Source organism: Phragmites australis, chromosome 4 (genome assembly GCF_958298935.1).
Source record: "Phragmites australis chromosome 4, lpPhrAust1.1, whole genome shotgun sequence".
In the NCBI taxonomy this organism is placed as follows: domain Eukaryota; kingdom Viridiplantae; phylum Streptophyta; class Magnoliopsida; order Poales; family Poaceae; genus Phragmites; species Phragmites australis.
In genome coordinates, this window is record NC_084924.1 from 36,963,955 (window position 1) to 36,978,930 (window position 14,976).

The following is a 14,976-nucleotide window of genomic DNA, read 5'->3' on the forward strand; positions in this document are numbered from 1 at the left end:
TTAAGCCATAGCACATCTTAATATAAAATGAGTAAAATAGGGAGAAGACTAGAGGGGATGTTCTTGTAGGTTGGGATCGCATCGTGTTTTGGCTTGGTAATCCAAGGAATCCACGACATGGAACAAGCGAGGCGGGCGTGGGGCCGGGCAAAGGTCTGGATGTACGTGTGGAGTAGTCATGGGGGACTGCTGACGGTCCAGTGATTGACGAGGAGGAGCACAGATAACGATAGTGACAGAGATAGCTGGTGGGGATTAGCGTGGTGGGGTCATTAGATACTACTACTGTTCTGGCCTAAGCTCCCGCACCGATGATGGGGTGTGCACGACGGGGCCGGGCCCCATGTGCTAAGCTGCCGTCTCACCACTTTAATCACGCATTTTGGATGAGCGGTGCGTCGCGACTCGCGACCTGTGGCGGGTACACCATGGTACATGATGTACTGATGTATGTTTAAGATTTATATTTTCTTATTATCACCATCCACCATCTCAAAGCACAAATTAGTTTCTGATAGGGTGGAAACTCGGATTTTGATGTAAATTATTTTTAGCCCTAATCTATACGGTAAAAAATGAGTTCTTTTGTAATTTTCTATTTACATAAAATAAGAATTTATATAAATAGCGTATTACAAAGGAACTCACTTTTTCATCATAGGATTAAAAATAATTTTAAAAATTATAACATCATGTAATAAGAATATTAGTGATTTTTTTCTGGATTTTTAAGAATTTATTTGAGGCACTAACAATTATTAGAAGTTATACAAGTATCTTTTTTTTTTTGATAATTTTAGTTTAAAATATACAAATGGTTTTTAGGTGAATCTAATTAAAATGGGCTGCACATGAGTAATAGAAGACCATTATTTTAAAAAAAAGTGAAAAGAAAATTGAACTAGATGAGGTTACTGTTTACGCAAGTCAAGTGAGTGTGTACAATTATATTTGGCATCTTATATGCCGAATATGCCGCTATGCACTGTATTTAGCATATAAGGTGTCAAATACAGGTGATTTTCGGCACCTCATGTGTCGAATATGGTGAACAGTGCTATATTCAGCATATAAGATATCGAATATAGACTAGTCTCACCTTTTTCGATGTACAGTTTATCGAAAATAGATTTTTGATAAATGAGCTACTGAATAGCATGTTAAATTTGTAAATACGATAATATATTTACTATTTCGATAAATACTATCACTTATGTTGTCTATTTTTAGATTTTTATCTAATTTAAATAGATAGAACGAACCGTACTCGCATCCGTATCTACACGGATCGAATCGAAATCTATTTTTATGCTTTCAGTCTAAGCTTTTGATGACTAAATATGCAGCATACCTTGATCTTTAAATAGTTTTTTAACTATATACATTTATTATTAAAATACTAGACTCGTCACTGCTCGTGTGCAAGCATGAGTTCTCCATGTCGGACCTTTTTTTTTTCTCTCAGGACAGCTCAACGCTACCAAGCGTAAGCGGCGCTTGGCGTTGCACTGGCCGCTGGCTGTCAGGTACAGGTCAATTGATTGGCAGCACGACGCGTGCTTGATGCAACGACGCTTGTGACTCTGACCTGCATGGCGGCGCACAGCGTTTGTGTGTGGGTGACGTGTTTTTTTCCCCCCTCTATAGAGAGAGAATGAAAAATGAATGATCCAGAGTGCTACGGACGTGGAGGATTTGGGTCCTTGGGTTATGGCACCGCTTCATCACGTCATCCAGGAAGAACGAGGACGGAGGAGGTGGTATGTTGTCAGCTTGCTAGTTGTTACGCAGCCGAACAGGAATGTTAGGAGTTTAGACTCCTTTAACATTCTTCGGTGCAGTGCTCCATGTAAATGCTCATGCTATGACATTTACTGCACCCGTGATCTTTTGAGATTCTTTTTTAAACTACACAAGTGTTCCAAACCGCTAGCAGATGTACATGGAAGCGGGTTCATTTTCTAAGTACCCAGCATCACATTGAGATGTAGGAGTAACATGTACTAATATAGTCGTAGAGAGTACATGGAAGCTAATAGATGTAAGAGTATTTGATATGATGAATTTTACAGCATAATTTATTCTTGAAGGCACGCCTTCTATACAACTACGCGCTTCTACAGTTAAGAGCATGTTTGATAGAGCTCTGAATTTAAAGTATCATTAAAATAATATATTTTTAGCCCTAAAAATTTATGAATGTAAAGCTAGGGGTATACTCAGTGTGTTTGGATGAGCTATTTTGTTTCTATTTAAATCTAAAATATAGACTTAAATTATTTTATCTTAGCCTATAAACTTAAGATCTAACGTGTAGATGAGAATTAAAGTCTTGCGAGGCAAAACCTAAAGAACAACCTATATAATTCTTCGTTTTGTGGTATAATCAGACCTTCTTTAAATCATGCCTTAGGTATTTTGTTGGGTTAGAACTCATGATTATGGGTACAGCAACTGTGGTCAGTAAGAAAGGTCGAATGGGTTAGCATTTTCAGGGCCCAACCACTGCAAGGTTCTTACGGAACTGTATGCTCAGTTCCACGTCGTTGGGCCCAAATATGATGGCGCGGTCAAAATGGCCTGCGTTACGCACGTTCCTTGTCGAACTGCAGCCTCTCCGTCGCGTCCTGATTCCTGTAATATATATGGGAAGTATATTTGTTAGGTCTTATTTGTTTTCTGTTTTTGGTTCTGTTTCTGTTACTGATAGAAGTCAGAAGTCAGAAGTTAGAATAAATGGGGTTTTGAAGAAGTGGTTTCTGAAAAGCCAGAAGTTTGCTTTTGAGAAAAATGAACTAAAACTGAGAAGCTCGCTGAGATATGCTTTTCTGAGAAGCTATGTACTAAAAAGCTAAAAATTTATTATAGAAATCAACAAACACAGCTTTTCAGAAAAACTTAAAAACAGAAGCTCAAACAAAAGTACCTTACTCTAAATTATGGACACTACATATGTATTTTATAATATAGAGAATATCTTATATGATAAATAGTATATATATAGAGAATATGAGAATATATAAGATCATTCAAGTGGTACATATATTTTTTTAATAGGTTGTATATTTTTTATATATTATATTTTATGTACAAATAATTAAAAGTATTATCAAAATCTATTAATATTTTTTTTTTCATATAGTTCATATTATAGTATCTTAGAATCAGTATATAAGTATACTTATATGATAAAAGAGTATGTCTAATTTATTTATGTGGTATGTTATAATAGAGAATATGTACTCTCGAGAGTACAGACTAGTTTCTAATTTTCATATATATATATATATATATATATATATATATATATATATATATATATATATATATATATATACTCTCTCTTATTGAGAGGGAGAGACATACACTGTTGCGCCACCTGTTATAATATAAAAATAGTAGAGTTACAATCCGCAAGACAAAGAGTTATAACTAAATGTAAATAAATAAAAAATTAAGTTACAATTGTATTATGGATGAACGTAATCTAACGAATTTCTTGCCTAATGATGTACAACATAAGGAACACGATTGCAATCGTAGTACAATCTAAAATGCAATTTGTTAGCTTCTCGTGTTGCAATTTGTACTTCTAGACATGCGATTATAACTGATCTATGTAGCAGATTGTAACTGACAGTTGATGAGTTGTAACTAGGGATGGTACAATAGCAAACTATAATACACATAGACACATAATATATATTTATATTTATATTTATCTATAACCAGTTATAGAATAGACCATTCTATAACCGGACCCAATACGCCCCCAACCGATCGATTGATCGACCTCATCCTACCCCATCATGACCTGGCTCAGGTCGCATCTAGTCTTCCCCTCGGCTCAGCTTGGCTCTCCCAATCGTCCTTATCTCCAGACGAGCGGTCTAGCACAACGGTCCGTTAATCCAGTCATGTTTCTTGTTACCCAAGTGTCGGCTCACTGATATAGCACAAGATTATACTTGTGCGGATTAGTTACTATCATTTATTTCTTGAATATTTTTTAGAGATGAATCTTCCCCGACAACTTCATAGGAGAGTCAAAGCTTTCTCTGCAGAGACCATCCAAGAGGCACGGGCCCTTTGATGTGAGTTCGATCACTAGGACAAACCTGCAGCGGCATCTGGTGGACCACAAGCACCGCTGGCACCGGAGCAATGTCCAGCTGATGTTCAGAAGCAGACTGCTACCAATCAAGGTGCTGATTCGGATCCTACGTTCTCCAGTGACAGAACATTTTGAATTTTCATGAATGTAAGCTGTGCACCTTGGCTGTTTCAATTTCTATACTTCCCTGCACTGCGAGCCTTTACTGATTGATTTTGGAGATACCTGGTAACCAAGTAGCCACACGCTCAGACTCTGTTTCAAAAACATGCCCCTACAGTACATGCCACAAACTTCAGTGATATATTCATGAAAATAGAGTAATATACTGTGCATTGCACTTCATTCATGTACCTTATTGCGCATGTAAGAATTACTGACTGCAATAATTCAACTTCCTACATATAATTCATTTGCTACATAGTATTGTCCATCCACATTTCAATTATTCTAATTCAACTTGCTGCATCATTGCTGAGACCTGATACATCTAACAAGGAAGGCACAGAGCATATATTGCAATAACTGTTACACTCATCGTTATAATAGTACGAGACATTTTCAACAAAACGTGTGAATTACTTCCCTGTACATTTTCATGCTTCCATTTGTACCGTCCTACCAGCTGAAGTATATTTTATAGTAAATCCACATGTCATTTGTAGGAAACTTATGTCATTCTCTTACGTATGGTTACTTGCGCAAATAATATATAGTAAATCAGTATTTTATCTGATCTAGTTCAGAAAAAATATTTTAGTAAGTATTGCACTTTAATCTAGTATTCAAATACCTACATACAATTAATTTACTACATGTTATTTTCCAACAACTGGTCAACAATAGTAACTCAAATTTCTGACTAAATATACATCTAATTCACATATTGTAGTAATTGTTAAAAAAAATGTCATAAAAGAAGCGTCCCATTGTGGACAAAATGTGTGAACTAAAATGTCGCAAGGTAGGGACGTGTTGTGATCAATACATGATAATTTTGTCGTAACTATATTTAATATTGGTCATTCAGCTTCCGCTTAAATTAAAATTAGACCTACGCAATGCATGGAAGCAAAGTATCACATGACTTTTCACTACGCTGACATACTTACCTCAACAAATCATTTTCGCTTTCAATAGATTACCTCGAGGGCGCCTGCCTTTACTAGACCACCTTGACTGCACCAGACCGAGACGTACAATGCTATGCTTCTTTGTATTATCAGTCCAAAACATTGAAACCAAAAGTTGTGGCCTCTCCTTCATTTTTCAAATTCTCTTAAAAGTATTCGGCACAACACGTATGCTAAATTGTAGTAAATATAACACTATATTTGTAGTAAATGATGAATAGAAGCACATGGAAAGCTATAGTAACTTTCGGAATACAATATGGTAAAAGTTCATACCCCGATCATTTGTCTCCATGGCAAAAAACCAAAACAGACACATCAAAAGTTGTAGTAACTAGAATACACTATGGAAAAAGTGCATAACAAATCAGACTTACATGCAATACTCTTCTTCGAATCAGGTGTCTCCATTGTTGCTGGTGAGACAGCTTGGGGAGGTGTCTTAATGGACAACCTTGCCGAATTTACCACAGGAATCGTAGGAGGATTATGAGAAATAGGGGTTGCATGAAGATCCGAAGAGCAGACCCCTATACATTCTAGGACCGGGACTGTGATGTCGCCATTGCAATTACGACCTGTGACGATGGCATCACAGATCATAATTGATGTCGCTGCTAGCATCACACAAGACTGGGATCCAGAGGTCGGAGCAAGCACCTAATCCATCATGGATCAGCTGCGCTCGTCGGGGAATTACGTCAGGATAGTCGTTAGGTGCGACTTCAGTGCTTGCTGCAGAACAAGAAGTCAGCCTCACCACTGACACGACAAGATCAGGTCACCCCAATTACGACGGGATCGTGGCTGCACGTTGGAATTGCATCTTAGGTTCAACGATTTCTTCCACCACTGATTACGATAGGCTTGTGGTCCTAAGAATGATGGAAAACCTATCTGACAAGATCCGATTTCCCCTGCCCTAGTCAGTTATGATGACCAGTATCAGCAACTCATGATCGGTTCGGCTCAACTACGACGTAACCAGGAACAGGTTTGACGCATAATCGTTTTGCAGGAGCCAAAAAAGCAGAGGAGACATGATAGGAAGCCTAGCTACAGGATAACCTATTCTATAGTCAGCCATAGATTATACCGTCCCGTTATTACTCCACACCCAGAACCAGCCTAACACCCAGCGACCCGAACTAACTAGCCAACCGATTCATGCCTGACCGAACCCAACTTCTTTCCGCCCCCCAAACGAACCTAGGCTTCCTTCCTCCCTCCCTCCACCACGCCTCCCCTGATCGAATCAGACAATTGGCCTGCCTTCCTCCGTGCGCCCAACACCACGCCTCGCTGTCTCCGATTCGGAGCTCACCCTGCGACTGGCTCCCTCAGATCCAGCGCTTGAGCCCGTACTTCGCTAGCTCACATCCTTGCCCAAGCAGCCTAATTGTCATTGAAGGTGAAGAATCATGGAGGAGGTGAATGGGGATGTGGACAGGAGGAAGGAAGGGGACCCCTGGATGCTGTTACTGAGAAAAAAATGGAATTACTGATGTACTTGATATGTATTACTGATAAAGCAAGAAAGACACATGGATCAAGAAAGACACATGGATCACCTACCAATTTGCTAAATAAATTCTTAAACTAGTGAATCCTCTAAATTACTTACTCCTCAAAGGAAAGTCCAGAATCCATAATGTACTAAGTGCCAAAAATATGAGCTACTGGATGTTAAAGGATGAACCACTCATACACTGAAGAAATGAACTACTGAATAATAGAAATAACATTAGTCTTCTCAAATTTTGCTATGGGTTGGAGTATGGTTCAGAATTTAGTGTCAAAATTTGCCATCGGTTGGAGTATTGTTTCAGACTACTAAAGAACATAGGACTAAGTTTGCTATGACTCGGAAAGAGGTACTGAAGCATGTATGAACTACTGAGAGGTGAATAACTTGAGGAGAAAAAGACCTGCTATTGATTGGAATTACTGAAGGACCCTAAACTACTGAAGAGAAAAATGATTTCTACTGAAGAAAAATGTAGGAACACTAAAGGTACTGAAGGAAGGATCAACTACTGAAACACGGTGTGGTTACTGAATCCGAATCATAGGAAATTTCTTTGGTATTAGGAATCATGGTAAAATTATTCAGCAATTTGCTATGACTTGAAACTAGGAAAAGATGAATTATTGCTGAGACCAGAAAGATACTACTGAAGAGAAAGAGAATATTTCTACTGAAGGGAAAATTCTTCAGTACTATGACTTGGAAACATGAATCATTGGAAATTCCAAACTGTAGTAAACTTCTTCATTAGAAACAAATGAATCTGTTACATAGCAAAATCCAACACTTAGGAAATTCCATTGAAATCGTAGGAAAAACTTTCAGTAGGGAAAATGGTGTTTTGTTCAGTTAAGATATGTCAGTAAATGATTATTTCTGTAAGTAAAGTTCTTCACAGTAGCTAAATCGCGGCTAGGGAGTAGATCAAGCTAAATCATGGCTAGGGAGTGGATCAGTAGTTTCGTAAATTTGTTCAGTAACGTTCCTGAAACTTCCAAACCGTTCAGTAATTCCAGGCGAATCATTAGTAAACATAGGTTTTTATTCAGTAAACAACATGGTCAATCAGTAAACACCATTCCTCAGTAAACAACATGGTTTCTCAGTAAACAACATGTTGAAAGGATGAATTACTGATATGCTTAAATGATAAGCTACTGAAACTCTGAAAAGATGAGCTACCGGACTCTGAAATTACAAGGTGCCAACAGTTCCAACCCATAAGAAAATATCTCAGTAGTCACTTTTGAGAAATACTGAAGCATAAAGGGGATTATTATACTACTGATGATTACATTCTTTGCAAACAGAAGCACCCATTTTTCAGTAACAATAGTCCGAAATTTTCAGTAACAGTTTCGAGTTATTTCACAATTTTCAGTAACAGTTTCGAGTTATTTCTCAACAACAACATTACAGATCATCACACAAAAAAGCTCTGCAAATCTCTCGATCCATCGAGAAAATTGCTGATTTGACACTCTAAAGAAGTGCCAATTGCCTGCTGAGGCTGATATGTGGGTCAACCTGAGTCTATACAACTGGACCTGGTGTCAAATTGGCTGACACTCTGATGTTTAGAGTGTCAAATCTGCAAATCTCTCAATCCGTCAAGAAAATTGCTGATTTGACACTCTAAAAAGTGCCAATTGCCCGCTGAGGCTGATATGTGGGCCAACCTGAGTCTATGTAACAGGGCTCGGTGTCAAATTGGCTGACACTCTGATGTTTAGAGTGTCAAATCTGCAAATCTCTCGATCCGTCGAGAAAATTGCTGATTTGACACTCTAAAAAGTGCCAATTGCCCGCTGAGGCTGACATGTGGGCCAACCTGAGTCTATGCAACTAGACCCGGTGTCAAATTGGCTGACACTCTGATGTTTAGAGTTTCAAATTTGCAAATCTCTCGTTTCTTCCACCTCCTCCCAGATCACATTCGCACGCCGGAGCTCAGTTCAATGCTCTAGAGGTCACGCAGCTCCAATCTCTGCCAAACAGAGCTCAATGACTGGCATGGCAAAAGCTCATAAAGGCTCCACACTATGAATTCCAAGCCGACTGAGCTCGACGAGGGCTACTGCAACTATTGTTCCCTGTCCACAGGAAATGAAGGTTTCAGTCCATCAGCATTGAAACCATTCTGGCTGGGTGGCTTGTTCCTTGTCCAAAGGCAAAAAGGGAAACAACCTCAGAAAATTTAGCAAATTAGCAGTCACTAACAATCCACTATCGATACAAGCAGAATGCTAAGTAAATTGTGGGGGGGGGGGGGGGTACTGCTCTTGGTTAACTGAATATTAAATTAGTTATTAGTAGGAATCACAGTACAGTAACAAACTGGTTGCTTCTCCAATGGAGTTAAATGAAAACTCGGAAACTAAGAGTCAATCTTCCAATCTGAGCCACAATTCTGAACCTGAATCCGGATTAGTTGCAATCCCAACGTCATTGCAAGGGGTTGATCAGTAATCCCAACATCATTGCATGGGGATGAGTTGCAAATCGATTCTACCAATTCAAATGAGAAACACAATTAAGCTCTAGAACAAAATCACTACAAATTTATGTGCTTACCCATCCTCCCAAACACCAAAATCGTAACTCAAATAACACAAAAATTGACCAGAAAATAGATCGTTTGGAGCATTTACCTTAGATCCCTGCTCGAATGCCATTCTGCTGCCAAGACTGGATCCTCACTAGGGAATCTACTGATTGAAACATGGAAAAATACAGTTAACATCTGCAAAAAAGGAAAAGCTGACTAAGTTGGGGATACCTCTACTGAATACCTAGAGTTTTGCCCTCTTCTCGTCTTAGCGCGCTGACTTGAGCCTGCTTGATAAAATGTTCGGTGGCCCGGATCAGAGCTGGGTGACGCTAGCACGCGCGAGGTCGAGTAGAGTTGAAGAACGCATGGGCCTGGAGAAGCTGCAACGTCGAAAGATTCAGTTGGGCAGGGGTTGGAGGTGGTTGCGACGGGGAGGGCGCTTGACGTCGGGTTAGGCGGTGGTGAAGCTGGGGCACCTAACGGCGGAAAAGGTTCCTCTGACGTAGCTCGTTTTACGTCAGAGGAGCACAGTAATTTGTGTCTGTTGCTACAGTTTTCTGACGTAGCTACAGTACTAAACAGTATTTTTAGCTACTGTTCATATAGTTACTGTATATCTTTTACTGTTTACCGTGGTACTGTAGCAGACCGTCTGATCCGTCGGTTCCAGATCAGACATCCAAAATTGATTGGACTGCTCTCTGATGTAACGTTAGGGGATCCCATTCCCTCCGACCTGCCGTTAGGGGAACTGGTTCCTCTGACGTAGTTGTTTTTACGTCAGAGGGACGTCGAAGCCGAGAGGAACGTTCGATGAGGATTTAACGGCTGCGCTCGCTCAGTCGCTGCTCGGGCTCATTCGCGCGTGATCGGGAGCTGCTTGGGGCTCGTTCGCACGGGTTGGCTCAGCCTGAGCTAATGAGCGCTGCCGTAGCTGCTACAGTAAAAAGCTAGATAAACTAGCTATGCAAGTTAGAACTAGTCTCAGAAAAATGTGAAATAAATTTTGTTAGTTTTGTATTTATCGGTCCTACATATTAAAAATATGTGGGCTCATGAAAATGTTAAAAATTATGAAACAAATATTCAAATTTGTATGAATGATATATCTTTTAAATTTTCTTTATGGATTTTTATATTTCAAAATGAATTACAAGTCTAATCGAATGTTAAACAACTGAGGGTACCTAAAGGCATTTGTGACATTTCTTCACTACATTATATTGCTCTCAAAATTCCAAACAATATCGAAATAGTCATGAAATTTTTTTGAAAAAAAAGTATGTTTTAGAGTATGCTATAATCTATCTCTCCAAAAAATTTCAACTCAAACCAATACTTTTACAATAAAAAACAAAAAAATTATTATATACAGTTTGACCATATCGATATTGTTTAGAAATGGGGCATCCAAACAGCATGGCCATCCTTTCCGAACAGCATGGCTATACGAAACATTCGGTCACAGCTATCAAATAGCATGGCTATCCATGTCGTCAGACTGTGTATAATAAAATTTATCTTTTTTATTTGTCATTGTAAAAGTATTTGTTTGAGTTGAATTTTTTTGATAGACAAATTATAGCATCCTCTACAACATACTTTTTTTTTCAAAAAAATTCATGACTATTTCGATATTGTTTAGAATTTTGAGAGCAATATAACGCAGTGAAGAAATGTCACAAATGCCTTTGGGTGCCCTAAGTTGTTTAACATTCCATTGGACTTGTAATTCATTTTGAAATATAAAAATCCATAAAGAAAATTTAAAAGATACATCATTCCTACATTTGAATATTTGTTTAATAATTTTTAACATTTTTATGAGCCCAAATATTTTTAACATGTAGGACCGATGAATACAAAACTAACAAAATTTATTTCACATTTTTTTGAGTTCTAATTATTTTTCTATAATTTTTACAAGATTGTGAATGCACTAGTTCTCACTTGTATGGCTAGTTTATCTAGCTTTTTACTGTAGCAGCCAGCGGCAGCGCTCATGAGCTCAGGCCGAGCCAACCCGCGTGAACAGCCCCAACCAGCACCAAACCACGCGCGAGCCCCGAGCAGCGATCGAGCGAGCGCAGCCGTTGAATCCTTATCGGATGTTCCTCCCGGTTTTAACGTCCCTCTGACGTAAAAATGACTATGTCAGAGGAACCGGTTCCGGAAAGAAGCTAAGCCGAAAAGGAGGTGACGTGCGGTCCCTCTCTCGTGGGTTGGGGGAGGAAGAGAAAGGACTAGTTCATGGGGGTTTCGCGTGGGGAGCTGGCTGGATCAAACCACGAAGGAGTTGGATTGGCTAGTTTCGTTAGGTTTAGGGTGTAGAATACATTTAAGGTATAGTATAATATATATATATATTCAATACTTGTAAAAATACTAATACATTTAAATTTTTGTATAACTAAACTGTCATGTTGGATTATCGACATCTTACTGTCGTCCATTCAACGAGTAACGGTAGATTATCTATGCAAAATTTTCAAATAAGCGTGTACTTTTGCAAATATTGAATATATTCAAAATTCCTGATTCCTGAACCTAATCGTGCACCCCCCCCCCCCCCGCCCCAGCCCATTTAGCAGCAGGTCTGCCCATCAAGCTACTACTACACCTGCATTGCGCTACGGCGTGCAAGCCACCTGTGCCGGCACGTTCTGATCAGATGGCGCGCAGCGCGCGCACGGCACACCCGTAATGCAAGCCGCAGACGCGAGGGTCTAGGCGTGCCACCGCCTGCCGCCGCGTAGCGCGTGGACTTCGAGCATGCGGTGCGCTCCCCGCCGGCCGACGGGTCCTGGATCTGGGCGATCAGCCGCGCCGCCGCTCTGTGCCCGGGGTGGCATATGGAGTTTGAGGGTTCGAGCGTGTCCGGCCGTCGTGCGACCATGTAAGGTGTGCGACGGTTGGTTGACGCCTAGCTGTTCGGGGGCACAAGACGTCGCGCGGTCCGGCGCGCCTAGTGACCGCGCGCGGCAGCTCGGGTTAGCCGGGTCCACCGGTCCCGTTTGTCTTGGGAGAATGGGAGTCCGGGTATTGGTTGGCCGGGGACGCCGAGCAGCGACGTTGGACGGCAGGCGAGGAGGACTGGAGGAGCTGGGCTTTGTTTAGTCTCTTGATCGGCATTGTGGGCATGAGGCACAGTTAAAAGTTCAAAGCTTCCATGTTGTGTTGTGACCACTGAAATCAGTGATCAATTACGGCTGATTAAATGAAACTGAAATATAATTTATAAATGCCTACTTCAAATAAAGAGATTAAATGGAATCTCTACGGTCTAAATTCTGAAGCTACCTGCAAATTCTGAAACGTCTATCTGTTTCTGATCTTGCAGCGCTGTTCTGCTGTTCTTTTCCTGGCCAAGAAAGCTGGGAAGCCTGTTTTGCTTGTCAGCTTTTGCCAATCATTAGAGTGATGAATAATGGCAGGGCAAGTACATATACTGACATGCAGCACTTAACAAGAGCATGTTGCAATATGCAAACTACCATATAGCAGGATAATCACAAGAGCAGGCGTCAGATAAAGTATCCGGAATATATATGTACTGGATCAGAATGTTTCACAACTAAACAGTTGCACAGCTGTAAACCAAAAGGGATTACAGCAGTAGTTACCAAAAGGCCTAAGTGAAGCCTGAATGCCAAACAAAGATATATGCAGGCTATTAAACCTCTCCCCTTTCTTCAGTTGCTGCAAACCTGCAATCAGTGAACTGAGAAAATCTCACCATGTGCTATCCTACATCTGGCTAAGCTTCTCCTGTAACCTAACCGATGTAACTTTTCATAAGGGCATCACATCAAAGTGCGGCTTCACAATGCATTCATCTCTTGAAAACATAGTCTGAAATCTTGATTTTGGCTACCCAGCCTATCATAATAGTTCCTCTGCAACAGATGGAAGACAACAAAAATGTCTGGGAATTGTCTTCTGCATGATTCAACAGTCAGAAAGCAAATGAAATCATGAATGACTTCTCATGCTCTTACACAAGAAACAGATTATTATTTCTGAACAACACTAAGCGCTCATGGAAATATTGTAATTAGTAGTATTCTATTGGGACGAGGTGCAACACAATGAGTAGTTTCATTAGAAAGGCCAGCATTGCCTGTTGATATACTAATTCCTACATAACAAACGATCTGAAAATCAGTTTGAGGCATTCCTCCCTTCATAGAAATAAAGGATGTCTAGTAAAATTTAATCATCACATGAGCATGCACAAGTTGGTGTTCTCTTAATGAAGAGCAAATTCCTAGTTACTCTGCCTCTCAATTCCAATATGAACGAACAATTGTTGAACATGAATTCTGCAATAACCATCTCGTGGCATGCTCTGCAAGCACGCGTAAAAACGAAAACAAAGACCAAAACTCACCATCTAGAAGTCGCCGCCAGCGGTCTCGACACTGACGGAGGCGGTGACGGCGACGTCGACGAGAAGCCGCATACGCTCGATCTCGAGATCGCGCATCGCCTCCAGGCGCCGTTCCTCCAGCCTCGTGGCCTCCCTCTGCTTCGCCGCCTCCACCCGCTCATACGTTCCGGCAAGCCTATCCAGAGCCGCCGCCACTTCTGTGCAGTTCCTCCCTCCGCCTTCAGGATGTTTCCCGGAGGCGACGCTCACTGGCGACAACGACACCGCCGTCCTCGGCCGCTTCGGCACTGGCGGCCAGTTGCGGGGCAGAGGAGCCCCGCTGCTCTCCTTCTCGTACTCCTCTTCCTTCATCTTCGGCGTGGCGGTGGTGCCGTGACGGTGCGCGAATCCAGGAGGAGCGGAGGGGGCGAGATGCAGCAGCGTGCGGAGGCGGTCGAGCCACCCCGATACCGGCGGCGGCGGCGGGGCCCCCTTGGGCCTGGTGCGCTCGGCCCTGAGGCGCTTCTTGAGGTAATCCACGCGGTTCTTGCACTGATCGACGGTGCGCGGCGCGCGTCCGGCGGCAGCGCGGCGGGAAGTGACGGCGGCGGCGCAGGCGCACCAGTCGACGGGGCGGAGGGCGCCGCCGCGGGCGCGAAGGTGGCGCGGGCCCCAGGCGTCGAGCAGCGCGGACGTCTCCCCGTCGCTCCAGGGCTCGGGCGTCCACGCCGGCGGCGGTGGAGGAGGGCGGCGGCGCGTCGACATCCGCGGCGGCCGGAGGGCGCGGAGAGAGGTTGGTTCGAGAGGGAGGCGCGTGTGGGTGCGGCCGTGAGGGGCGTGCGATGCTTGTGCTGCTGTCCGATCGATCGATCGACTGCGCCACGGCCCCTCTGAATCCTGTGTGGTTACGTACGCGTGCATATATATATATAGGTGCGTGGATAATGCGTGCATCCACGGCACGGTGCGTCGCAGGGTGAGTGGGTTCGGGTTGTGGCGCGGTCACGCCGAGGTTTTGCTCGTGCGATCGGGATGGGTCAGTCTCGCTGGCGCCGGGCTGCCGTGCCTGCTCGTTTTTGCTTGTGCGCGCGGCTCAAACGTTGGTCCGGCCAGGCGGACGAGCAAGGCCACTTTTCGCACCGCACGGTCTCTTTCCCCCGCGCGCGGTCAGTTCGGACACGACGGGCGGGAGTGTAGCGGCGGTGCGAGCCGGCGCGGCGGACGCGAGAGGGTGGGGTGGCCTACGTTGGCTGGATGCTGGCAGCCCGTTGGTGGCTGTGT

The 14,976-nt window shown here is 42.5% G+C and overlaps 1 protein-coding gene and 1 long non-coding RNA gene across 3 annotated transcripts; both read right to left on the reverse strand.

Moving 5' to 3' along the window:
• Positions 1-8,098: 8,098 nt before the first annotated feature.
• Positions 8,099-9,804, reverse strand: LOC133914372 (uncharacterized). The gene is made up of 3 exons (XR_009909239.1): positions 9,568-9,804; positions 9,427-9,483; positions 8,099-8,868 (listed from the first exon to the last, which is right to left on the reverse strand). It is a non-coding gene; the product is annotated as an uncharacterized LOC133914372 (long non-coding RNA).
• A 3,070-nt stretch (positions 9,805-12,874) lies between these two features.
• On the reverse strand, positions 12,875-14,577 carry LOC133914373 (trihelix transcription factor ENAP2-like). Of its 2 annotated transcripts, none has more exons than XM_062357488.1 (2): positions 13,717-14,577; positions 12,875-13,222 (listed from the first exon to the last, which is right to left on the reverse strand). In XM_062357488.1, the coding sequence occupies exon 1, from the start codon at positions 14,458-14,460 to the stop codon at positions 13,720-13,722; it is 741 nt and encodes a 246-aa protein (XP_062213472.1). In that variant the 5' UTR covers positions 14,461-14,577; the 3' UTR covers positions 12,875-13,222; positions 13,717-13,719. The 2 variants fall into 2 exon arrangements, with proteins under 2 accessions (XP_062213472.1, XP_062213473.1); XM_062357489.1 differs by having other exon boundaries at positions 12,875-13,265.
• Between the last annotated feature and the right edge of the window lie 399 nt (positions 14,578-14,976).